Source organism: Trachurus japonicus, unplaced genomic scaffold, assembly GCF_045865225.1.
Source record: "Trachurus japonicus isolate A0001 unplaced genomic scaffold, Traja_1.0 AP030908.1".
Classification (NCBI taxonomy): Eukaryota; Metazoa; Chordata; class Actinopteri; order Carangiformes; family Carangidae; genus Trachurus; species Trachurus japonicus.
The window spans coordinates 198,122-224,835 of record NW_028221041.1 but is presented as its reverse complement, the minus strand read 5'-3'; the positions used below and the strand labels follow the sequence as shown (position 1 = coordinate 224,835).

The following is a 26,714-nucleotide window of genomic DNA, read 5'->3' as shown; positions in this document are numbered from 1 at the left end:
TTTCTAGTGTCCATCCCATTAAGTCCTGCTGCTGTTGCGGTGGCATCCAGTCTTTTGATGATCCATTCCTTCAGTTGTCCCATGTTACAGGGGTAGGGGTCTGTTTCCTTCATGTTATTCATGATGCTTTAATCGTAGTTCTTGTTGAGCAGAATAGTGATGATGAAGACGAAAGTGATTAGGAGCAATGTCACTACAAAGACGAGGTAGATGGTTGATTCTTGGTCATGGAGTTTCTTGTCTAATGTTGATACGATTCTGTCCAGACGTTTTCCAATTTCAGTTTGGTCAGGGTCGTTAGAAGAGGGTAATGGCTCTTCCACTTCTTCAATGACCTCCAAGAAGTCAAATGTCACGGTTTTCTTCATTAGTCCAGAGGAATCTTCTCACAGCAAAGACACCCATTGTTGTTTTTGTTGGATTTTGAAAAACAAATTTGAAGTAGTAAATTAATTAATTAATTAATTAATTAATTAAGTGAGGTAAAGACTTAATTAATAATGTATCTGAAATTGCAATTTATAAATCAAATTAAATTGATGTAGGTATGCAACTTTGTGGTAAAGTAATTAATGAATTAACTTGGATTGTTATTCACGTGTCAGGTGTCAATGTAATGTTCAATTATTATCTTAAATCACTATTAATGCAGAAACAATGTGAGGTGGTGTAGGACTGAAATGTAGTGGTCAAATTATTATTATTTTTTAAAATTGCTATAAATACATAAAACAGTGTAAATTGGAATAAATGCAGTTAGTTTAATGGATCGATTGACTTCCACATTAGGCTTGTTTGTAATCATGATCAATGTAATGACTATGAAATGATAAATCAATTTCTCCCTTTTTTTTTCTTTTTTTTCATGGGATATACAGTAGATATGTGGGTTGTATTCCCAAATTATCATTAAACAATAGCTCTGGGATGTTTTCTTAGTGTTAAATTATTGTTGTGATTTCAGAATAATAATGGTTTCAATTATTGCATGCAATAATTTTGTTTGCCATTAGTATTTACTTTGCAGTACTGCATTTTTACTCTTTGCAAATTTCAATAGTCATCAAATTGTAAGGTTTAAAGGGGAAAATAAAATATCAGCTAAAACAGAACAAAATACCGGTACAAACATTCAAACAAACATTAAACAAACATGCTGTCAGTAATAAATTCAAACAACAAAAGCAAAGCAATCATTAGGGCCTACAGCCGTGCAGGGAACAGGGCAGAGGAACAGACAGGTCACATGACACACAGCACTTCACACACAACACTGGAGCACAAGAGGGGGGTAATGCAAGCCAAGCCACTGACAGAGCAATAAGAGTTTAGGACTTAGGGAATATTAGCTGCAGTCTTAAACTGGTTGTTCAGAGCTGGACTTCAATTTTTCAACATAATTATATTTATTTTATTTGTTTACTCAGATTATTCCCATTTTATATTACTTCATTTGCTTCAAAAATGTTATTTATAGTTGTTGTTTGATTTCTTACATTATTGTTTTTATTCATTAGTGCATCATTGTTGACCAGTTAACATTGCTGAAAAAACTTTTTTTTTTTCAGCAATGACTATACTCCATTTATTTTTCAGCAGCAGCCATTTTCAAACCAGCAGCCCCCATTTTATCAACGACACGCCCAACAGTTTTTCCCAAACTCTTAGTTAAGTTTCATTTATGATTCTGCCATGGCAGCTGTCACATCAGCGCACTATGGGGAGCAAAGTTCTTTTACCGTGAACATGACCTGTGACCCATAGCCGCACATTTTCCACAGGTACGTTTACCAAGGCTCACAAGTCAAACTACACAACACAACATTTGAACAGCAAACACACCAGTAATCAGAGTCAGAGGCTGGCCAACTGTCACACCACACTCAATGCATCCATCCTCTCACAGCCACATCCTCTAGCACCCGCTTTCACAGCCTCCGGCCTTTTAACACACACACTGGCTCAAACTTTCACATACACTTTGTCTTACACTCGTCCATAGCACAACAGACACTCAGAAACATTCTTTTCCATACACATAGACCTGATTACATGCACGCAAACAGTCTCCACTCAGGCTCACTCAGACGGGTCTTCGTCACGCACACACTCAAGCACATCTCATTCACAGAGACGGGCAACGCCATGCGCACTTATTCAGGCACATTTCACTTACACGCCAGACACACCCATGTTAACAGAGCCGCTTCACAGTCTCCTCTCAATCACACACATACACACACTGGCTCTCCTTTCCTACAGGGCACTCCCGCTCGCGTGCACACAGACCTCCGCCAGAGAAAGCTTCTGTTTGGCCTTCTCCCACACACACTCAGGCTTTCTCACTGACACACACATTCAAAAGAGTTCACTGCCCAGTCTCCATACACACACATTGAAATAATAGCAGCAATCTCCATATCGCAAGCGCTTGATTCACATCTCTTTTATGAGCACCTTTCCCAAGAATTTTCTTACCCGTGTCTTTTGTTGCATTTTGTTACCTCAACAGGACTCTAACCTGACTGACTCAACAGGACTCTAACCTGACGGACTCTAACCGCGTCACATACATTAAGTTACATTAACAGGACTCTAACCTGACGGACTCAACAGGACTCTAACCTGACGGACTCTAACCGCGTCACATACATTAACTGACATTAACAGGACTCTAACCCGACTGACTCAACAGGACTCTAACCTGACGGACTCTAACCGCGTCACATACTACATTACATTAACAGGACTCTAACCTGACGGACTCAACAGGACTCTAACCTGACGGACTCTAACCGCGTCACATACATTAAATTACATTAACAGGACTCTAACCCGACTGACTCAACAGGACTCTAACCTGACGGACTCTAACCGCGTCACATACATTAACTGACATTAACAGGACTCTAACCCGACTGACTCAACAGGACTCTAACCTGACGGACTCTAACCGCGTCACATACATTAACTGACATTAACAGGACTCTAACCTGACTGACTCAACAGGACTCTAACCTGACGGACTCTAACCGCGTCACATACATTAACTGACATTAACAGGACTCTAACCTGACTGACTCAACAGGACTCTAACCTGACGGACTCTAACCGCGTCACATACATTAACTGACATTAACAGGACTCTAACCCGACTGACTCAACAGGACTCTAACCTGACGGACTCTAACCGCGTCTCATACATTAAGTTACATTAACAGGACTCTAACCCGACTGACTCAACAGGACTCTAACCTGACGGACTCTAACCGCGTCACATACATTAACTGACATTAACAGGACTCTAACCTGACTGACTCAACAGGACTCTAACCTGACGGACTCTAACCGCGTCACATACATTAAATTACATTAACATTTTGATGATCCAATTTTCTGTTTTATCAATATACTTTACCTTTAAGCCAAAGCTTAACATTACTGTTTTGATGTCACCCCACCTTACCTCCTCCACACTCACAAAAATTTTGAATATCCAATGAGCAGAATTTGGTCATACAAGACAACAGGTTTCTGCCTTACCTTGTTTTAGGCCGGCCCTGTGAGTGGAAAGGAGTCCAGTGGGAGACTCCGGTCCCAGCCGAATCCAGGCCTGAGGTCCCGGTCTTCAATCTCTAGGTCCTCCTCTCAGAATCACGTCGGGGTCACCAAAAATGTCAGGATAAAAAACAGGAAAACTGACATTCGTGTTCGTTTATTCCAAGAGAGGACAAACAACGACGTTCCGGGCAACTATTTATTAAATTGGATCATCAAAGGAATCAGATACAAGAAACTCTCCTGTTCAGGAAATCGCAGTCTGCAAGCAGTTAGCTGCAACCACCATCCCAAGAGAGCGAGAATTCTCTGTCTTCTCTCTAAAACAAAGGCGTTACATTAATTTTAATAAATTCACACTATGTGTGTGTAATTAACTCTTATTGGTCAAAAACAGGTGGGGAGTGGCTGTGGTTTAAACTTAGCCCTCCCTTCGTTGGTGCCCTCTGGCTGGCACATGTTGGCCCCATCTTCCCAGCACACGAACCTCCGGGCCTGAAAAACAACAAAGCCCTCCCTACACTGACATAACTCTCCATCCCAGGTGTCTGAGGGGTCAGGGCAGATAATACAGACTCTTCCTCACAATGCTTCATTCAGCAGAGCTCACAGGCCTCTCATCCTCTCCTCCCTTCGGCCTTGGAGATGTTTTGCTTTCACTGTGGCTCTGTGTGCCCTCAGTTTACCTCTGAATGATCAAGCAGGTTACTGGTATTCATTGCATTATGAATTAAGATGAACACAAATCTATATGGTTTGCTTTAAACTCAGGGGGTTAGTCAAAAATATAAGACACGATAGGTTAGTTAAAACATGAGACTAAACTTTACTACTACTTAAAGTGAACGCATAAACAGGTACATAAAGGCAAATGTTTCACACCACACACAGGATTAACTTGTTTAATTGGGTAAAATGTGTAAGTGTCCAATCTAATAAAACAATCATCAGTGAGATATGTTCAGTGTTGATCAGTAATGTCAAAGTGGAGAATATATGTTCAGTGTTAGTTCTGGTGATGAGGTAACTGTGTGCAGCTTTGCAGTCTCCAGTGTAGAGACACAGGTTCAGCTTTATCTCATCAGTCAGTAAAACATTGGTGTTCTGTTTTATTTATTAATCAGTAAGGCACAATATCAACTTCAGTTAGTAAAAGGCAAACATTCAGTGTTAAGACAGTTTTCACCCTAACAATGTCCGCAAAACAGTCAGTCCACAGGGCAGCAAACAGTGGCAGGAGTAGACAGCCTCATTTAAACAAGTGGGGGGGGGGGGACCCCAAGTGTGGGTGACAGTGGGGAACACTTACTGCGTCTCACTCTTTATCCATCACTCGCTCGTTGTAGAATGCGTGTGCGTCCTCCGGAGTTTCAAAAGTGAACGTTTCATCCTCGTATGAAACTTGCAGACGAGCAGGGAAGAGAAGCCTGAACTTAACTCCTTTCTGGTAGAGAGCTTGCTTGATTTTGTTGAAAGCGGCTCGTTTCTTTGCAGTAATGGCGCTGACGTCTGGGTACACCCGGAGCGTTATTTCACGGTGCTTAAGCTCATGTTGCCTGGCCCAACAAAGCACTTTCTCCCTCTCCTGAAAACGATGAAAGCATATGACAAAAGGCCTGGGTCTGCCTCCCGGTCCAGGTTTAGGGGCTAGGGAGCGATGTGCTCTCTCGAGCTCCGGGGGTCTGGTGAAGATGCCGGGGCCGAGGTTTTCCATCAGCAGATCAGATATGAACTCGGTCGGGTCCCGTCCCTTTTCACTGCCCTCAGGGATGTTAATTATCCGGAGGTTGGCTCTACGGGACCTGTTTTCCAGATCGTCGAGGCGGTCTTGAAGAGACTTGTTTTGGGCTTCCAGTATCTTCGCTGTTTTTTCCGTGCTTGTCATGCGCTCGAAGTTGTCCCCGGCCAGGGTCTCTGCAGCAACGAGGCGGCCATTAAAGTGATTCACCGTCTCACGAAGTGCGTCCACCGAGGACTGTAATGGTTTAACAGACTCCTGGATTAAGGTTGACATGTCCTTCAGTAGCGAGGCTCGTTGTTTCTCCAGTTCAGAAACCAGCTGGTCCGTTGATAAAATGTCCGGCGCTTTGACGAGACCAGGTGCGTCGCTGGTATCCAGGCTTGCGGACGCCATTTTAGCAAGTTTGCTAGCTACAGTAGCCGCCGCGGAGACGCCACGAGTGACTGGACAGTTAGAAGTACTCACTTTAGTTTTAGTCATTTCACGACTGGGTTTAAGTTTAAACTGCAATTCGCAACTTTCCCGACTAAATTGTGGTGTTTACAGGGATATATTAACAGTTCAATCGGGAGACCTCTTTCGAGCGGCTTTCTCCTACATCGTCACCACCGGAAGTCGTCAAGGTTAGGTTTAGGGTAAGGTTAAGGGTTAGGGCTACTTAAGTCGGAGAAGTGGGAGGTCGGACTAATGGACGCAAAAATAACGAAATTTATGGTCGGAGAGGGGACAGCTCTCCATTCCGACACACCTCCACTTCGACACCCCGCTGTTCCGAAATACCCCCACTTCGAAACACCGCTGTTCCGACATCCCCCCCCCCCCGCAGCTGTCCAATGTCCAAGGTGCTGAACCGCGTGACGTTGTTTACATTCTGCTTTGTGGCTTGTCTGTGAAACGTGCTGCTCAGGGACTGGGCAGATCTGTCCCACTTGCTTTCTCCCCGACTCCGTTGTTGGAGATCTCCACACAGTAATAGAAATACACTTTTTCTCGAGCGCGGCTGAAGCCGGCTTGAGCTCACAGGGGCGCGAGGCTGCTGCAGCTGCCGCTCGTGCTGACAGCTGACTGAGGTAGATGCTTTGGTTGGGCTTAGGCAATGAAGAAAGGAGTTGGTTAAGTTTAATAAAAAGACCAGGTAGAGGCTAGACAGGCTAGAAGCATAATGAACATTATATGTCATTAATAGTATTTGCTTGTTTTGCAGTTAATTATGCACATGATCCGTTTGACCCCAAAAAGGAAAAAAGGATCAATGCGCGCACTGCGCACTGGGGTTTTCCCCCAATAGCCTTTTCGGAATAGCGGGGTCTTTAGAAAAAATAGAAAACCCTGCTATTACGATGAATGGAAGTCTATTGTCGGAAAGGCGGGGTGTAACCGGAACCAGAAATGGGTAGTCGGACAGACGTCATGCGCCCTACCTAACATTCTCACTTTGAACAGTCATTCACATTTGAAATAAAATTTATCAATAGTGTGTGTGTGTGTATCTCTCTCGCTCTCTGTTTAGATAAATAAACACAAATAAGCTACAAATGCACACACATTGGCCTATTGTATTCACCAATCACAGTGTTTTATTTTGAATTATTCTCTCGTGTTTCTTTGATGGACTTCCTACCAGGATTGACGCGATCGCTACAGGGCGCGAGCCGGCCGCAGAGGTGCGCGCTGCAGCGCGTCTGGTGTGAATGGGCGCCGAAAGGAAACTCTGCTCTGCTTCTCAGCGCTTTGCAGAGCAAAAAATTTACACCGTTAAAATTGATTTGCGTTAAGGTGTTAACGCAATATTTTTGACAGCATCCTTTGTAACATTGGACTAGTGTTGTGTCGTTTGCGACACTCATTACTTGCGAACTGTCGTGGAAATTCTCTGTTGCTGATGAAGAATGAATTATTGACTCGCCGGCCGACAAGCTTTTATTTCCTTTGCAAAGAAAAGGTCAAGGTCCACCTCTGGGGTGTGTTTGTGTCCTTTAGCCGGCCCCTTCCCTGATTGTCTTTTCACACCTTTGTCTTTGAAGGTATCGTCACCGGTTTCCCGAGGTATGGAGTCAAGACATACAATTAAAATACAAACGGGTTTGAGTGTGAATTAGGAAGTGGGAAGTTGGGCATCACAGATGGTTAAGTGTAAAGGAACTTGAATTCACAAATTACAGAAGGAAGTCTGGGAGAGCAGAAGGTTAGGTGTCTTAGGTGGTTTAAATGCAAAAGAACTTGATTATATAATTATCATAGAAAGTATCTCATGAAGGAGGTAAAAATGCTATTACAATTTCTCCCTTTTGATTATTAATTAATCACACAAGAAAAAGCCACAACTTAATCGTCATTACAGTTGCTAGAAAAAGGAAAAAGTTGAAAAAGTAAGAAATCATAGTCAGGAAGAAAACAATTATGCCAATTCTAAACATGTTCTAAACAGGTTGTTCTGCATTGAGGGGTAGGGTGGTCTGTAATAGAAGGTTATCTAAAATGTGGTTTTCAAATGTAAAGATTTAAAATTCAGACTGACAAAACAAGTGATTACTAAAACAAGCTGTATAAATTCAAAATATTAGACAGTCTACTGAAACTTGACTTGTCAACCTTCCAAAGAATTTGTGGTGTCTAAGTTATGTAATCAATTGTAATATTTTCACACGTCATATGTTGTTTCATGTCAAGTTACATCTTTAACTTGAATAAACATGTAATATTCAGTCCAATTGATGATAGTGAGGTTTCCTGATGTAGTCAGAATGTAGTTATGTGCAACACGATTCTGTAACATCTTGAACTTTATTGCAGTCATTGCTTGTGAAAGCAGGGGCATGCCTTCTGTAGAATTCTCAAGATTCTCAATTGTCTATGTGGCTCTGTAGTTCGGTGTCTGAGGGCACCAACAAATCTTGTCCAGGTGTTCTTCAGAGAGAAGTGGAGAAGTGAAAAAGGGAGTGGAAAGGGGCAAGAAGAGTTGTTGCTGGTTCCTCCACCGAACAAATGTCTTTAAGGTAGAAAAATGGAACAGTGCCTGACCATGGTTCAGTTTCTTATTTGTGGTGGGTTTGGGTAGGCAGAATGTTCATGGATGGAGTTGAAATATGGCAAGAGTAGGAGTCCTTTTGCACACACGACAGTGGAATTCTGGCTGTTGAGGGCTATGGTGTGTGTAGTAAAATTTGTATGTAATCCTCTTGGGTTTATTCCTTGGGCATCCTATTTATGCACTTCTGGATGGGTCTTAGGTGTGATGGAGAAGGACCTATGCGTCTGGATGGTCCTTGTTGATTCCATGGAGTTCCTCTTTGTGTTGCTCTGGTTCACAGCTGGTTCCTTTGTTGGCTCCTTCCTGCAGTGACCATCTTCACAGCTGGAAATCATGGAGTGGTGTGGACGCTGGTCGTGAAAAGGCTGATTTTCACTTGCTGCATCTGTTGTATAAAACAAAACATACACCTCCAATATCCCCCCATTTGACACATGGTTTTACCCATGTGTCACATTAGCAAAGTGGGAGCAAAATAGTGAGAGGAGAGTGAACTTAAACAGATCTAATACAAGAAAGAACCAAATCAGGTTAGTTAGTTAGTTAGTTAGTTAGTTAGTTTGTTAATGGTTATTCTTGTCGGTCCAGTCAGGAGTCAACCTGTTGGGAGATAGCAATTCAGTTATGTTCTTTTCCATCATCTGGTGGGGGAAAAAGAGTGATAGGGTTTAAAATATTGCATCTTATGACAGTAATGTTGGACATTTCTAAAAGTACAGTGTCGAATTTTAGTCATCGTGCTGTGGAGAGGTGAACAAAGGTGTGCCAACTGGGGAGTCTTTACAGGGAACAATTACTCCTACTGCTTTAAGAGACTCAAAGACTGGCATTATGTAAATCGATAGCTTCTTGATTTTGGAGTGATCACCATAGGTTCATATTTGATGAGGCCAAACATCACAGTGACTGACAACCCACAGTGTCTTAGGGACCTCCTGTAGGGCTGAAATAGTTTTAACTTGTTTCAGAAAGAAAAAAAAAAACACATACAAACAGACATACAAACAAACAAACAAACAAACAAACAAACAAACAAACATACAAACAAACCTAAAAAAGTGTTTTAGGTACCAGCTGGATTTTCTTTGAGTGTGCACAAGAGATGTTAGACTCTTAAGAATAGCTCTAGATTGATCAGATGTTTTCTTGCCAATTGGCTGCGCGCTTTAATCGTTTTTTCTTAAATGGGTCCCAATCTTCCCTCTAATTATAAGTGTAAATGTGTAGAACCAAACGGTTTGTGTTGTACATGTCAAAATTGAATTGGTGTGAGAGAGAATGATAAAGCACATCTGTGTTGTCCGGTAGATGTGTGCTCCAGTATCAACTCTCTTTCCCAACCAACCTTTTTCAAATGTCTCATGCAGTTCCTCTGGTGTCAAAACAGTTTTTCTGGCTTCTGTAACAAGCTTGGAAAAGGCTGTTAAGGGTTGCAATTTCCATTGATATGCATACTGCAGGTCTAGGATGTGGTGAACAAAGTAGTGTGAAAAACATTTGGTTCCAAATTAGATCAGTTTGTTTTGCTACATCTGGGGTTGAGACCAGACAAAGGCCTAATTTGCACATTACGTATCTTCCCATCAGGTTAATGGGGCATTTGGTCCATCTGCACATTTAAGTGGGATGGTAATGGTATCTGTAACTATTTTGACCTGATGAACACAACACATAATTTTTTTCTCAGTTCTTTCATAACTAGTGTCAGTGTTCAAACACAATTTGTAGCTATGTGTATAATCTATACACTCTGTGTGTGTGTGAATGTGGTGCAGTACCTTTCTCAGATTTCACAGGTTGGTTAAGCTTGTCAGCAAGGATCCATTCCCCTCCGACCATCCCCGGTCATCCTCAGTTTGAGTTGTTTGTTGGAGTTGATGATGTTCTTAGGGGACAGTGACGTGCCCGATGTCCATTTTGGCCACAGTGATAACAGCCATCATGAGGAACTTTTCTTCTCCAGTTCCTGTGTCGGCCACGTCCTCTCCATCTATGTCCATGACTTGGTTGTCCATATTGCTGGACTGTGTTCATCATGGTAATTGCTGCCATGTGTAACTCTGTCTGTGCTATCTCTTCTATTTTCTTTTTCTCAGAGTGTAGTTGGTCATAGGCATGTATGGCATGTCTTCGAAGTTCGGACAGTCGTGCATCAGTCCAACCGATGCAGGAAACTTTAACAGCTGATGCAATGTCTGGTTTGAGTCCATTTAGAAAGAAATTACAAAAATGAATTTCCCACACATCTGGAGTGTTGCCTAACTCATCCGGTGGCTGAAGGCCACTGTAGGTGTTGAAGACCTCTGTCAGGCGAGTGAGATATTCATCAGGGTATTCATCATTCTTTTGTCTACAAGCAGTGATTTTCTCCAGATTAGCTTTAACTGGGAAAGCTTGGGTAAATGCATTACAGAGGTTATGGACGGCATCTCTATATTGGGTATTAGACTCGTCTTCCCAGCTGGTGTGTCTGCAACGGATATTAGCATCTGGGAATTTACCTGCTATTTTCTGCCAGTCTGTGGGTTTCATCTTAGTGATCAGGAGTCTTTTCAGTTCATTCATGGTTGGTTTAAATTCCTGGCAAAACGTGATGAATTGCTCAGCAAATATTTTACCTGATGTTGTGGGGTTGGGCAGATGTTGAGATGCTGCTGTGATGTCAGCAGTAGTCCATGGACGGAAAACCAGTGTTGCACCTTCTGGTCCAGATATTTCAACCATGGGCATGTTGAAGGCTGTACCTTGATTGAAATGGCGTAGTCTGTGTGCAATTGGAGAAGATGATAGACCGGCACATCAGAATGGGCTGCTCTCGAGCTTGGTTTTTGTTGTGGCGTGGTGGAGTCTGTTTCTTTTCCTTTGCTGGGTGTTGCAGAGTTGTATGACGTTGGAGCTGAGGGATGAATCGGTGAGTGGCCGTTGAGGTCTGGATCCAGCTTTAAAGCTGCCAACTGTGGATCCAAAGAAGAGGAGATCTGCAAGTCTTGTGTCCTTTGTCTCTGTAAATTTTGTTTTTCATTTGTTTCAGTTTTTTTGCATGGAAAGGGTTCCCTGTTTCGTGCTTCTGCTTCCCTTTTCCACATCTGTAAACATTCTGTTTGACCTTCCATAATTTCAAATTTTTTTACAGAGATTTTCTTTTTTCTTCTCATTTCTAGTTCTTTCTCCTTCAATTTTTTCTCTAATAGTAAGATATTTTTTAAACTGAGAGATCCCCCTATTGGGAATCCAAACTCAGTTGCCCAGAAATTTAAATATTTTAAGGTTTTGTCCCCATACTTCCTTCTCATGATATCCACAATTGTACCGCCTGGAGGTCCAATCTCAACAGAGTTCTTACTCCCCATTTTAGATGTGGAGGTCATGCACGACTAGGTTAATTACAGTACAAACGTCTTTGTAGGGATCACTTTGTTTTCGGCACAAGCGATAAAAGCATTAAATACAATACAGATGCCTCTGTAAGGATCACTTAGTTTGCGGCACAAGTGACAAAAGCATTTACAGAACAGCCGCCACCACAGACACATATACTGTATATATGTCTATGGTCACTACTGTAAGGCTCACTTAGTTTACGGCACAAGTGATTACAGCATTTACAGACGTCTCCGCAAAAATCGCTTAGTTTGCGGCACAAGCGACGAAAGCATTTTACAAAACAGCCATTACCACAGACATATATATGGGAACTGCCCATTGGTCCGACCTCCCATTGGTTCGACCTCCCATTACTCCGACAAAATACCCACTGGTCCGACCTCCCATTGGTTCGACCTCCCGTTACTCCGACAAAATCAACCACAAGTCGGACCAATAGGAGGTCGAACCAATGGGTGGTCCCGTTAGTTCGAACTGTCATCGCTACTTTGTGACAAGCTCTTCCATTGATAGGAGCATGCAGCTTTCTCTCTCTCTCTCTACGCACATCACACACATACACGCGTGGCCCAGAATATCACCATATTCAGTCAGAGAGCCAGATCATGTCAGATCGCACACAACCATCATAAATGCTGATCAAGATGTGTAAACTGATAATCAAAGCCCCCCTCCCAGAGTACAGAGTAAAATAAATACACTTTTTTTTCTCTCCCCCCCTCCGCTCGAGCACGGCTGAACCTGGCCGACTTGAGCTCACTTCACGGGCGCGAGCCTGCTGCAGCCACCGCTGCTGACAGCAGACTGAGAGAGAGAGAAAAAAGTAAAAGAAAAGTAAATTTCGCTTTGGTTAGGTTCAGGCAATGAAGAAAGGAGTTGGTTAAGTTTAGTAAAAAGACCAGGTAGAGGCTAGACAGGCTGGAAGCATAATGAGCGTTATATGTTATTAATATGAAGTGCTTGTTTTGCAGTTAATTATGCACATGATCCGTTTGATCCCAGAAAGGAAAAAAGGATCAATGCGCAGCCTCCGTTTCCTTTCTGATTGCGTCCGTCTGTCTGTTCGGAGTGGGAGAAAGAGACAGAGAACCCAATCCACCTGTCTGTAATGTAAGTTTGATTTGATATGAGTGTCAAGGTTTAATTACGGACACTAATGAGCGCGCAGCAGTGCGTAAAAGTCGTGCGTAATGACAGCTCCTCGTTGGTGAAACACAATAAACTGCACCTCTTCTTCCACGTGTGTCTTATTGACAGGTGGAGCCTATATGAATAATGATATAAATGGGTTACACCCCGCCTTTCCGAAGCCCCGCCTTTCCGACAATAGACTTCCATTCATCGTAATAGCGGGGTTTTCTATTTTTTCTAAAGACCCCGCTACTCCGAAAAGGCCAGTGGGGGAAACCCCCCCACTCCGAACGGACAGACGGACCTAATCAGAAAGGAACCAGAGGCTGTGCAGTGCGCAGTGATCCTTTTTTCCTTTTTGGGGTCAAACGGATCATGTGCATAATTAACTGCAAAACAAGCAAATACTTCATACTGTATTAATGACATAATGTTCATTCTGCTTCTAGCCTGTCTAGCCTCTACCTGGTCTTTTTACTAAACTTAACCAACTCCTTTCTTCATTGCCTAAATCCAACCAAAGCATCTCCCTCAGTCAGCTGTCAGCACGAGCGGCGGCTGCAGCAGCCTCGCGCCCGTGTGAGCTCAAGCCGGCTTCAGCCGTGCTCGAGCGGAGGAGGGGGGGGGGGGAAGAAAAAAAGTGTATTTCTATTACTGTGTGGAGATCTCCAACAACGGAGTCGGGGAGAAAGCAAGTGGGACAGATCTGCCCAGTCTCTGAGCAGCGCACGTTTCACAGACAAGCCACAAAGCAGAATGTAAACAACGTCACGCGGTTCAGCACCTTGGACAGCTGCGGGGGGGAGGAGGGGGTGTCGGAGTAGCGGTGTTTCGAAGTGGGGGTATTTCGGAACAGCGGGGTGTCGAAGTGGAGGTGTGTCGGAATGGAGAGCTGTCCCCGCACAAATGCATAGTGAACGGTAAGAATGGAGAGTTTGACTAATAACTAGTCCAGTTCGATCTAATGAGGACCTCCCATTAGTTCGAACTCTCATTACTCCGATTGTCGGACCAATGGGAGTTCGAACCAATGGGAGGTCGGACTAATGCAGTGGTTCTCAAACTTTTTTCCGTCATTCCCCACTTTTAACAAGTGGGGATTTTCAAGCCCCACTTCCCCCCATCACCCCAACAAAAATTACTTCAAATTTATTGAACTTACTTGCACCAAGTATATCAGTCATATTTCATGTCAAAATCAAAAACATGAAATAACACAAAGTTCAAAAAGAGAAAATAAAAGTGCAGATCAAAAACGAAAAGTAAAAGTAGGCTACAGTAGTCAAATAATGAAACAGTGTTTCATTTGCAATCTGTGCAAAAAACAAAAACATGAACAAGTGAACTTTCCCTGCATTAGTGGCTGCAATGTGCCTGTTTTGCACTGCACATCCTCAGGGTTGCAGGCTTGAAACTGCCTCAAGTCATGCTCAATGTTGAGGTGTGTGTGTGTGTGTGTGTGTGTGTGTGTGTGTGTGTTGTGTGTGTTGTGTGTGTTGTGTCAAATATGATCGCATTTGTCAATTGCTGTGTTTTATTTTGAAAAGTGCTTTATTTTGACAATTGACCGGATTCTCTCGTTGTTTCATGTGTGACTTCCTGCCAAGATTGACGCGTTCGCTCGCGGCTCGCGCACAAAATTGACCAGATGCCGAACCGATTGCTGCAGGGCGCGAGTCGCTTCTGGTCAGAACTACACAACCGGTACTTGAGCACCGAAGGGAAGCGGTCTCTGTTCCGCGCTATTCGCGGTGCTTCGGCGTCCGGTGTGAACCCAGCAGCCTGCTACCAGAGCCAGTCTCTATTAGAAATTCTCTGCTGCTGCTGCTGCTGCTGTTGCTACCTTGTTGTCCGCTGCAAATGTTGGCCCGCTGCAATTAACACCCCGAGGTCAATCATTGTTTTTGCACTTTAGTTCCAGGTTACATTTTTTCTCCCGGTCTCCTAATGCTTTTTAATAATTTTAGCTATCCATTATTACTTTGTTTGTGTGTGGCTGTTTTGTTTAGAGTGAATTATCTTTATTGTCAATAGCATTTACAGTAAGATAGGCATGAAATTGAAAATGTCCTCCCGTTTGTCGCGCCCCACCTGTCATGTCTCCGTTCCCCACCAGTGGGGCGCGCCCCACACTGTGAGAAGCACTGGACTAATGGGAGGTCGGACCAGTGCCATGGACCCCATATATATATGTCTATGGTCATTACTGTAAGGATCGCTTAGTTTATGGCACAAGCGATAAAAGCATAGAAACATCCGTTGATTGTGGATAACATGAGAAATCAAAAGGTTATGTCTAATTAAACCCAAATTTTAGAGAAAGATAATTTAAAGGTCAATATTTCAGTGCTCACCAGATGAATTTCATAGAGTTACGTTCTTGGAATCCCAGCGGCAACGATCTGGGGCGTCCGCGGTCAGTCCTCCCTCTCAGAAGAGAATTGAGGTTTTGGAGGCTGGAAGGTTTTTCTCTCCCAGGATTGGCCTGTCGCTGTCCGCTACTGTCCCAGATGATTGCACGAGGGATCCCGGACCGAGCCCCCAAATTGTCGTGGAAATTCTCTGTTGCTGATGAAGAATGAAATATTGACTCGCCGGCCGACAAGCTTTTATTTCCTTTGCAAAGAAAAGGTCAATCAACATGCGAGCGATTCAAGATGCAGAAAGACCCCGAACATGGGGAAAGCCTATACACTTATAGCTAAGGGAAGGTCCACCTCTGGGGTGTGTTTGTGTCCTTTAGCCGGCCCCTTCCCTGATTGTCTTTTCACACCTTTGTCTTTGAAGGTATCGTCACCGGTTTCCCGAGGTATGGAGTCAAGACATACAATTAAAATACAAAGGGGTTTGAGTGTGAATTAGGAAGTGGGAAGTTGGGCATCACAGATGGTTAAGTGTAAAGGAACTTGAATTCACAAATTACAGAAGGAAGTCTGGGAAAGCAGAAGGTTAGGTGTCTTAGGTGGTTTAAATGCAAAAGAACTTGATTATATAATTATCATAGAAAGTATCTCATGAAGGAGGTAAAAATGCTATTACAGAACCTACTGCACACTCATTACTTGCGAACCTACTGCACACACAGAGAACTGCTGCTGAGGACGTGATTCAGGTTTGCGCTGCCGCTGGGGAAGCTGTTACTTACTCACCCACTGTGGGTCTTACATTAGTGTAATAATAACTCATCTATCAGACGATGGAGGCCAAACTTTGTGCAAAATTCTACTTGAGTAAATCCGGGAGGAAAGTGTGGTATTTTTTCACACACACACACACACACACACACACACACACACACACACACACACACACACACACACACCATGTGATTACAGTCTCACTCACACACACACACACACACACACACACACACACACACCATGTGATTACAGACACACACACACACACACACACACCATGTGATTACAGTCACACACACACACACACACACACCATGTGATTACAGTCACACACACACACACACACACACACACACCATGTGATTACAGACACACACACACACACACCATGTGATTACAGACACACACACACACACACACCATGTGATTACAGACACACACACACACACACCATGTGATTACAGTCACACACACACACACACACACACACACACACACACACACACCATGTGATTACAGTCACACACACACACCATGTGATTACAGTCACACACACACACACACGCACGCACACACACACACGCACTATGGGGGTGAAATCGATGTCAAAACAACCACGAAGACGCGCAGCGACGTGTGTGTGCACGCATGGCTATTTTGTTACGCGCGTGTGCGTTGTTACGCGCAGGTTGTATTTCACGCGTGACAAAAGCTGCGTACGTATGAAGCAGCGTGTGCACGTCTGTCAGTCACTGTTTGACAAATTATGTTACGCGTTCACACGTGCGTGCGGTCGCAGATGTTGTTGCTGCGCAGCAGGAAGTTGATCTGCACCGTGCGCACCACTCTGCGTAACTTGACGTGTAATGTAGTTGGCCTTTTCATTTTAGTCAACCAGGGGAGGCAGCAGTGAGCCAGACTTTGCCTGCCGGACGAAATGAAGAAGGAGAAGAAGAAGCAGAAGGAGGAGAAAAAGGAGAAGGAAAAGGAGAAAGGAAAAGACCCATGAGATAATTATATTATAGACAGGAGGAGGCTCAGTGATGTCATGTCTTTTTATGCTCCATGGTTGACACTGATTCTGCATTGATATTTCAATTTCAACCTTCCTGATGGCTCGACAGTTTTGTTACAGTACCTATATAATTATTAATAAAGTGTAAAAAAAATTAAAAAAAATAAAAACTCGGCCGGGACAGTGTTGCAGCCTCTGTGCAGCTATTCAGGTGCACAAACCTAACGCACATCTCCAGCTGGGTCCGTGTACGTTTCGTTAGTTTGATTTTTCCTTTAAACCAAACTGTCAGAAAACGAAAGTGGTCCGTGTATCTTTTGGTCATTGGAATTTCCCTTCATGAATGGGAATTAAAAAACAAAAAACGACTGGTTTATTTGATTTTCGTTTTGAAACACAAAAACAAAAATTGAATTACGCTGAATTTTTCTTTTATTTTCATTTTCTATTTCATATATCAAAAATAAATTCACTAGTCAGCAGGAACGAAAAAACCAACCAAAAACAACAATTTATTCATATTCACGCACCGGAAGCCAGGCAAGAGCGCATGGTCCAGGACTGGAGTAATGACAACGGAGACTTCGAAGAGGATGGACCAGTATGTTGTGTTCAGAAAGAGCAAGAGAGTTTGTCTTCGCGATGAAGACATGACTGCTGATAAACTTAGTCGGATCTTTCAGGTAAAATAAATAAATAAATAAAATCGGGTTACCTATAGATCTGCATGCTACTGTAGCCTACTGTGCGCCATTCTAGCTTTAATTTTTTCTTCAAATTTTGAATTAATGTAATTTGGACAGCGTTTGGAGAAGTATCCTCACAGTAACATTAGATTGAATAATTATGTTTTGAAAACGCTAACGTTAATAACACTAACATTAGCTGTTATTTGACTTGTGTATTTCTTAGGTCTCAAGTCACAGTCTGTACTTAACAGACGACTCAAATGTGGCTATATTTCCCGGAGAATCATCCGGCGTCTTCAGCTCTATCGACCTTAGTCCAAGGAGTCACTATGAAGTCCACGGCGAAGACGATGTCGCCTCAGCATCAAACACAACGGGGCAACGCTTTGCCTTCACACGAACACCTACCAGTACAGTTACTAGTGGTTCACAGCGGGTTGCCTCAGCCCTCCCCAGAGCCACTGTTGCCAAAGCATTTCAGAGGTAACTTTAAATTAGAAATACTTTATTTAATCCCCGAGGGGAAATTTAAAAATGTCACAGAGCAGCAGCAAGACAATACAGACAACGACACAGATCACAAACACTGAGTAAAAATACATGTAAGACATAAAAACACTTAGTGTATTAAAACACAGAATAAAAGAAATTTAAAGAAAATTAAAGTCACATATTCAATGACTATGAAACCAGAAAAAGATATACAATAGATTTTATTGCACTCAAGCTAGTTGAGATCTGATTATGGGGTCATATTATGGTGTGGATGTTCTGAGTTGTTATGAATGGCCTTTAACATCCTCAATGTGGGGGAGATGCACACTGAAGATATCAAAGGCCATTCTTAACAACTCAGAACATCCACTCCATAACACCTGTAGCTACTGGTGGATGGCTCCTCTCTCTTCAATGCCAGATAAATAAATACAGAAGATCCTTATACCAACAGCCATCAAGCTTTTAAATGCTTTTAATACTTCTTCTAATATATGAGCTGCCTGACAAATTGTTCTCAACAATTATTCTCATTCTTATATCCACTCCATTAGCCATTATTTGTCTCATTTGTAGACTCTATTATCTAGTTCTTGTTGATATTCAAAGTAACTAAATAATTGTATTTAAAGTGGAGGTGAAGCAGCCAGCCAATTTAACATAATTCATTAAATGGATTTCCAGTGTGGTTAAACTTAGACAAACTAACACATGAAACACAAGCATTTAGGAGAAAATGCGAGTTGAAAATTGCATTTTTTAGCTAGTGCGCCGCCATCTTGTCGTTCGACTGTCCGTGACGTCACGGTGTTGGTTGCCTGCGTTGGCTGACAGCCACAGACAGTGAAAGTGAAGGACATAGCTACAGACAGAGACGGTAAAACATGAACCTGTGGAGGCACTGGATTAGAAGAGACACAGAGGAGACCTCTACTGTGTTGCTCCTTCTGTGAACTAGTTTTACAGTGTTAAAAACTAGAAAAAAAACCTCTGTTTTCATTAACTGCCGCTAAATGAGCCGCCGCAGCAGCGGAGCTGTTATCAAGACTCCTCTGCTGATCTTGGAGTGATCATTTCTACAGCATGTTTACATCCAGTCTGGATGTGGTCCAGAGGAAAATTCTGATCAACTCTGAAAGTTGATCATTCATCGGATCAACCGACAACAACCTGACTTTACTCCGAAAGTTTTCAGTTTAGCTGCCACAGCCCGTCCTCCCCCGACCGGCCCACGTATTCACACCGTGATAAGCATCAGTCACCGCGGGGAGACGGGCTGGACCCTCCGCTAGTCCGCTCACACACCGAGGGATCACCCCCACACCCACACCCACACCCACACACACACACACACACACACACACACAGCAGCGATCTGATGACATCGGTATTAACTGTAATAGCGCCCATCACCAATAAATAAGAAGGGAAGATCTCTGATCTCATCCTCCACACACCCAGCCCTCAGCAGAAGACTATTCAAACAATAAATATGTCTTACCTTTACTCCAGGTGTCCAAATCAGTCAGCAGCAGCAGTCATCCAGCTCCAACAGTTTAATAATCCACCGATATTCCCGTTTACATGGCGTTCCTCATCTATGGCAGCCAGCGCGGTGTTTCATTCATTTGCATTGTGTGGAAAAAAAAAGTTTTAGCTAACGTTAGCTTTAGCTTTAGCTTCAGCTCCTGACAGGAGAGGCTGACAGAGACAGTGAAGCCTCTCTGCTGCTGGTACCGAGTCCAGACCTCCGGTCCAGAGGTCCAGACAGTCCGACACACCGCGTCCGAGCCACGCCAACCGTGTCCGTGTGGAAGTAACGTTGCACCGGGAGTAAACAACGCGGTGGAACCGGACAACACAGACCCGGTTGATCAGAAACACGGCTGTTGCCACCGCTAATTTTTTTTTTTTTCCACGCAATGCAAATGAATGAAACACCGCGCTGGCTGCCATAGATGAGGAACGCCATGTAAACGGGAATATCGGTGGATTATTAAACTGTTGGAGCTGGATGACTGCTGCTGCTGACTGATTTGGACACCTGTTGTAAAGGTAAGACATATTTATTGTTTGAATAGTCTTCTGCTGAGGGCTGGGTGTGTGGAGGATGAGATCAGAGATCTTCCCTTCTTATTTATTGGTGATGGGCGCTATTACAGTTAATACCGATGTCATCAGATCGCTGCTGTGTGTGTGTGTGTGTGTGTGTGTGTGTGTGTGTGTGTGTGTGTGTGTGTGTGTGTGTGTGTGTGTGTGTGTGTGTGTGTGTGTGTGGTTGTGAATGATCCCTCGGTGTGTGAGCGGACTAGCGGAGGGTCCAGCCCGTCTCCCCGCGGTGACTGATGCTTATCACGGTGTGAATACGTGGGCCGCGGCGGTCGGGGGAGGACGGGCTGTGGCAGCTAAACTGAAAACTTTCGGAGTAAAGTCAGGTTGTTGTCGGTTGATCCGATGAATGATCAACTTTCAGAGTTGATCAGAATTTTCCTCTGGATCACATCCAGACTGGATGTAAACATGCTGTAGAAATGATCACTCCAAGATCAGCAGAGGAGTCTTGATAACAGCTCCGCTGCTGCGGCGGCTCATTTAGCGGCAGTTAATGAAAACAGAGGTTTTTTTTCTAGTTTTTAACACTGTAAAACTAGTTCACAGAAGTAGCAACACAGTAGAGGTCTCCTCTGTGTCTCTTCTAATCCAGTGCCTCCACAGGTTCATGTTTTACCGTCTCTGTCTGTAGCTATGTCCTTCACTTTCACTGTCTGTGGCTGTCAGCCAACGCAGGCAACCAACACCGTGACGTCACGGACAGTCGAACGACAAGATGGCGGCGCACTAGCTAAAAAATGCAATTTTCAACTCGCATTTTCTCCTAAATGCTTGTGTTTCATGTGTTAGTTTGTCTAAGTTTAACCACACTGGAAATCCATTTAATGAATTATGTTAAATTGGCTGGCTGCTTCACCTCCACTTTAAGTACTGAGTATTTTAATTGGCTTCTATACTTCTACCACTACATTTCAAAGGAAATATTGAACTTGTTACTATTACTATCAGTTCCTACATAAGACCATTAAGCATTGCTAGGTGTCATGGTTTGTGTCCGTGCGTCTCCTGTTTGTCTTGTGTGATGTTATTCCCTGTCTTGTCATGTCTGGCGTGTTCCTTTTGTGGGAGTTTCATGTTTTATTTTGAAGTCGTGTGTCTTCCCTCTGTGTTGAAGTTTCCCCGCCTCTTGTGATTATTTAATGTGTCTCACCTGTTTTGATTACCCCTCGTTTTCTCCTGTGTGTTAAAACCCTGTGTTTTCCCTTTGTCTTCATTGTATCGTCTGTTGACTTGTCATTTGTCTCTGCTTGGCCCTCCTGTGCTGTTCCTCCAGTGAGAAAAAAATCTGATATTCTTCCAGGTCAGTGTTCCTTGCTGAGGTGGTTAGTGGGAAGCTGAATCCTAGCAGAATGGTGGTGGTGAGGTTTTTAGAGTGCGAGGCTTCTCTTCAGGGGATTGCCACAAAAGTACAGGATGCCATTGGAAGTCAGGAGCCCTTAATATTGACTGATGCGCAGGGCAACGCCATTGTGGAGTCAGAGGGAACAACAGGTGGGTAACATAAATTATTGTTGTTTCTCTGTATTGAGTCTATGCTTTTTTGATTACAAATGAGTGAACCACTTCAGTTGTAATGGTTTTTCCTGGTTTCCGCTCCTGCTCCAAGGGTCGCCTTACTGGAAACAAAACGCAAGAAAGATTCTTGCTGTTCCAGAAAAGGACTTCAGAGAGCTGCAGGGCACCAAAAGAAGGAGAATGAGGTAAGGTCATCTCATTTACACTGAAATGTATGTGTTCCTTTTTTTGTTGTTGTTTTGTTTTTTCTGTTAGACTTATCATTACATGACTTTTCAGACAATTTTGCCATTGCTGCTTCTTCATACATAGGATTATTTGGCATTCCCACATACTAATACTCTGTCTGCCGCTAAGGAACCAACTCCCCCCTTAAAGAATGAAAGCCTGTCGACCTCATATTTCCATATTCAGGAATGGAATTTTTCACCCCTTACCAATTTTACTGATTTGTGTCTTTTTCCTAATAAATACATTTCCTAAATTGCAGCCCTGACCTGGCAAAGCTACATTCATAAATCCAATACTTATGATTATTATTTTTCAGGCTCTTTTCTAAACTTTCAAACCAAAGGTTAAGCTTCCACCCCACCACCAACAATCCTGTTCACCACATCCAGTACATAATCTAGCCTGTGTGTTTTGTTTTATCCCTGTGTAGCAGCCGAAAAGATGAAGATGTTGGAGGCATTACAGAGGTCACAGAGAAAATTGAAGACCTCGTACTTGCATCTCAGAGTCTCCCGGATGTCACTTCAGCAATCAGGGAGCTCACCAGTCTGGCTGCAGCTCAAAGAGTGACCCTGACTCGTTCCCAGCTGCAAACCATTAAGCAGGGGTTCTCCTGTGTTATTTGCTTGAGTAAGTATCCAATGGATCTATTTTATATGGTGTGTGCCACAATGTAAGATTTACAAATAAACATTCATTTTTTACATTATCTAACCAATGTCAGCTGTATGCCAGCCACTTCATCTTTTGTAATATATCAGACATTTTTTATAATCATCAAAGTTGTGTAAAAATATAACGCTCATCCAATACACCAAGAATATTTGACTGGGGAAACACTTGCAGAAAATGACTAGTTTTTCTCATTTTGTTTTTTAGAGTTCATCGGGGAGCCGGTGTTCACACAGTGTTGCCAAAGCATCATTGGCTGCAAGACTTGCCTGGAACAGTGGCAGGAGACCTCAGACAGTTGCGCAAAATGCAGGGGAAATGCTGAAGGCAACAGCATGTTTGAAGTTAATGGCCTGTCTGAGGTATTTTCTGTTCTCAGGTCACTTTTTGAAGAAGATGAGTAATTTACTCAGAAACAGGCAGATATTTGAGTTGTTTTAATTATGAAAGATTGAGTCAGAGTTCACTGCTACCAGTTGTTCTACTTGTTTACATTCTTTGAGTTCTAATACAGCAAATGGTGTTTTTACACATTGCGCCGAGTTGTGTTTATAAGAAAGAGAAGTGCTTCTTTGTATGGTGTGAAATCATTGTTGACTGCTTGAGAGAACAATTCAGAAATGTCAGAATATGTGTCTGCAAACTGATTCTCAGCCAGTACTTTGTCTTGTTCTGTGGAAAATGGATCTACTCCAAAGGTAGATTGTGGTGTCAGTGAGGACCCCAGCTGTTGTCTGTAGAGGTCTGCTGCTTCAACTGAATGAGGCAACAGCTCCTGTGGGATTTTTTTGGGACACCCACTGCCAGCCAAGTTATTTGGTGTACCTTTACCTGTAAAATAAAGAGCATACTGTTGACCTTGAGACTTATGTGTGCCTGTTGTAATTATTTTAATGTTTGCAATACTGATTTATTTCACCTGGAATTCGATGAGCATTCCAAGACTCTACCACTCTTGTAAAACCAATCTGGCACAGCTGACCAGTCAGGCAGGACACACAGTATCTGACAAGGCTGTCATCCATGTCCAGTTCTTCCTGATCTACCAACTGCAGAAGGGCTGTCTTCAGGGGGTAGTTGACACGATTATTGACCTCAGGCCAGATTCGTTCAACTGTGTGATTCTGAATGTGAGGCAAAAACTTGTTATTAATTTATTCCAATGGTTAAATTAAAAATATGTAGACCTTCCAGAAAAGTGTTCTGCTTATCGTAAAAGTTGGAAAGCATAGCAATTCTGAAGAAAATTAAAAAGATAGCATGATGCCGAAACAAACATAATAGTATCTAAATACCTAACAACACAAAATATTAACAATAAATAGCTTCAATGGGCATGCAGTGTGTGTTGGTGAAGCAACCATAGAAACTACTGAACTGTACCCTTGTGGATGGAGTTTGTAGGTAAGGTCTTCTCTCCTGATCATAGCGATGAGATGACAGCAGCTCCTGCATGAAGAGTGTCAAATAGAATTCCTTTCCATGATCCACGCGCACCTGGTCCCACATCCCATTAGCAACTACTGCAGGCCTATTGGATGAAAAACTTGATTTTAATTTGTGCAAAGCTTTTCAAATATAGCCATTCCAAATCAGTTATTCTCTGTAAAATATAATGATTCAGTCATAACAAAGTAAATGTTAAGCAGTCAGCATTTTGTCACACTTGTGTACATGTAGGATACTATTTCAATGCCAGTTTAAATGAAGAGTCTGTCATTTATATGAGATTAGTATATGCAGCCTTTCCTTTCAAGTAGGACGTCCAAAATCACATATCATATAAGTGTCATATCACAATCTTGATACCATATTGATATATTGGCCAGCAACCACTGTCTTGCATAAATGACAGAAGCTTTAAGTGTCCACAAATTACAGGCTATTACCTGAAAACATCTTCATAGATGACTAGGTTGTTTTTTATGGGCATTGTGGAATGACCAACAACCTTTTTGCTGAAGCCATCAATGGCTACAACATGTGTGACGCCATACATCGCTAACTTTTCATTCTGGTCCATATGAATCTTCTGTCCCATGTAGTCTGCTTGGTATGGTATGGGGTTGAGATTGCGGGCACCCTAAAAGAAGACACGAAAATAATGTAACAATTCCATAGAAACATTTCCTACAACGCCATCCTCAACGACATAGTCCTATACTCTAAATGGGCTGATAACTAGCCCCTCCCACTTCTAACTTTCTTTAAAAAAAGGCTACTGGTCATAAAACAGTAAACACTGTTACAAGGAAGAAAATAATAGGCTACATTTGTTACCTACAGTAGCAACCATAATATTCTTTTGTAGCAACTTAACTCTAAACGCTACACTAACGGAAGACAACATATTTCTATTTTCAAAATAAAAGCATTTGTTATTGTAACCTACTACGGCCACAGAGACGCGCCCCTTAACCAGCTGATCCCTGGTTTACACCAACGTCTCTGTTTACACAAATACACACATCATAACACCTAGGCTATAATAATCCGCTGATCCATGAATTGATTTCTCAAGTTGAAAACAAATGTATGTGGTTGTCATGGAAGTGACCACGGCGCTACCTGAATCATCTTGAATTTGCCAAGTGTAAAACCTACCTGGCGTCTTGCTTCATGGTAAGGTTGGTGCATAGTTCTGAGCACTGATCCTATACGTGTCTCAGCAGCATGAACCCCTTTAATGGCGAGATACCCCTTCATCATTCTTCTGCCAAAAGTTGGTCCCGTCTAGAAAAAAATAAACATCATTTTAACATTCCAAAATCATGCCGATATGTTTGGTCATTGGGAGAATACGTAAAATGGGGGCGGCATGGGATTTGCAAGTGTTTTACGGAATCTGTTTACTGTTGTGTAGATCAGGCTATAGTGACGATAAAAAATGTCAATGTGGGGACAAGAATTCACTTCTTTTCCCACGCACACACATATCAAAGAAGAAAAGATCAGATAGTCTTTCATACCTCGGCTATGGCTTTTGCCACCTCCAACTCCAGATGTTCCTCGGGCAATCCCATCAAATTTACGCCGTTTTCAGCACAGAATCTTCTCACATTTCGAGCTGAAAATCCTCTCCTGCCCCCGCTTTCTACTGAAATGCGCGCAGAGATTTCGGATGATGACAGGCCTTGTTTTGCCATGTCTAAAATCATTTCTGAGTACGGCTCCAAAGACATTTTGCTCATTCGCGCTTTGTGGTAGCCTAAATGACAGCTTCCGGTGCGAGAATATGAATAAATGGTTGTTTTTGGTTGGTTTTTTCGTTCCTGCTGACTAGTAAATTTATTTTTGATATATGAAATAGAAAATGAAAATAAAAGAAAAATTCAGCGTAATTCAATTTTTGTTTTTGTGTTTCAAAACGAAAATCAAATAAACCAGTCGTTTTTTGTTTTTTAATTCCAATGACCAAAAGATACACGGACCAAAAGTCAGCTGGTAATTTGGTTTTCTGTTTCAAATCAAAAACCAAAAAAAACACAATTCAGGCTGTTTTTTTTTTGTTTTTTTGTTTTTTGTTTTTACAACGAAAAAACGAGGAAACCAAAATCAAATTACGGTCAAATTTTGATTGCCTTTTCGATTTTGATCTTAAACAACACATTAACGCCGATGACAGACCGGAAGTGTCGGAACTTCAAAATAAAATCCCAGTGAATTACGTTATAGCCACAGACTGTTGATGAATGGCCTATAAAATCTTTTTTTTTCTTTGTATTTGTTGTGTTTTGAGCACATGGATACATTTTCACAGCTGTGTTTATTTTTACACATGAGTGACAAGCTGATCGTTAATTAGTTCATCTTCCTCATCTCCTCGCTGCGCTGGGTCTCTGTCTCCGCTGCTGTAGCGCTTCGCTTCGCTTCCATTCAGTCAGATCATTTTCACAACGTGTTCTGCGGCCCGTCTCCGGTCCCAACCGGGCTCCGGACAGGCTGTCCCTCTCTGAAGCAGAGGGTGAGGTGGTCAGCTTCACTCCCGCATTAACGCCGA

The 26,714-nt window shown here is 42.7% G+C and overlaps 2 protein-coding genes across 2 annotated transcripts; one reads left to right on the top strand and one right to left on the bottom strand.

Moving 5' to 3' along the window:
• Positions 1–17,550: 17,550 nt before the first annotated feature.
• On the top strand, positions 17,551–23,234 carry LOC146959919 (uncharacterized). The gene is made up of 6 exons (XM_085772786.1): positions 17,551–17,601; positions 17,913–18,172; positions 21,597–21,787; positions 21,903–21,996; positions 22,473–22,672; positions 22,922–23,234. The coding sequence occupies exons 1-6, from the start codon at positions 17,551–17,553 to the stop codon at positions 23,116–23,118; spliced, it is 993 nt and encodes a 330-aa protein (XP_085628912.1). The 3' UTR covers positions 23,119–23,234.
• Positions 23,137–25,564, bottom strand: LOC146959918 (uncharacterized). Its single transcript, XM_085772787.1, has 5 exons — positions 25,319–25,564; positions 24,604–24,797; positions 24,098–24,245; positions 23,634–23,838; positions 23,137–23,545 (listed from the first exon to the last, which is right to left on the bottom strand). Exons 1-5 carry the CDS (start codon positions 25,421–25,423, stop codon positions 23,241–23,243), a joined length of 957 nt encoding a protein of 318 aa, XP_085628913.1. The 5' UTR covers positions 25,424–25,564; the 3' UTR covers positions 23,137–23,240.
• Between the last annotated feature and the right edge of the window lie 1,150 nt (positions 25,565–26,714).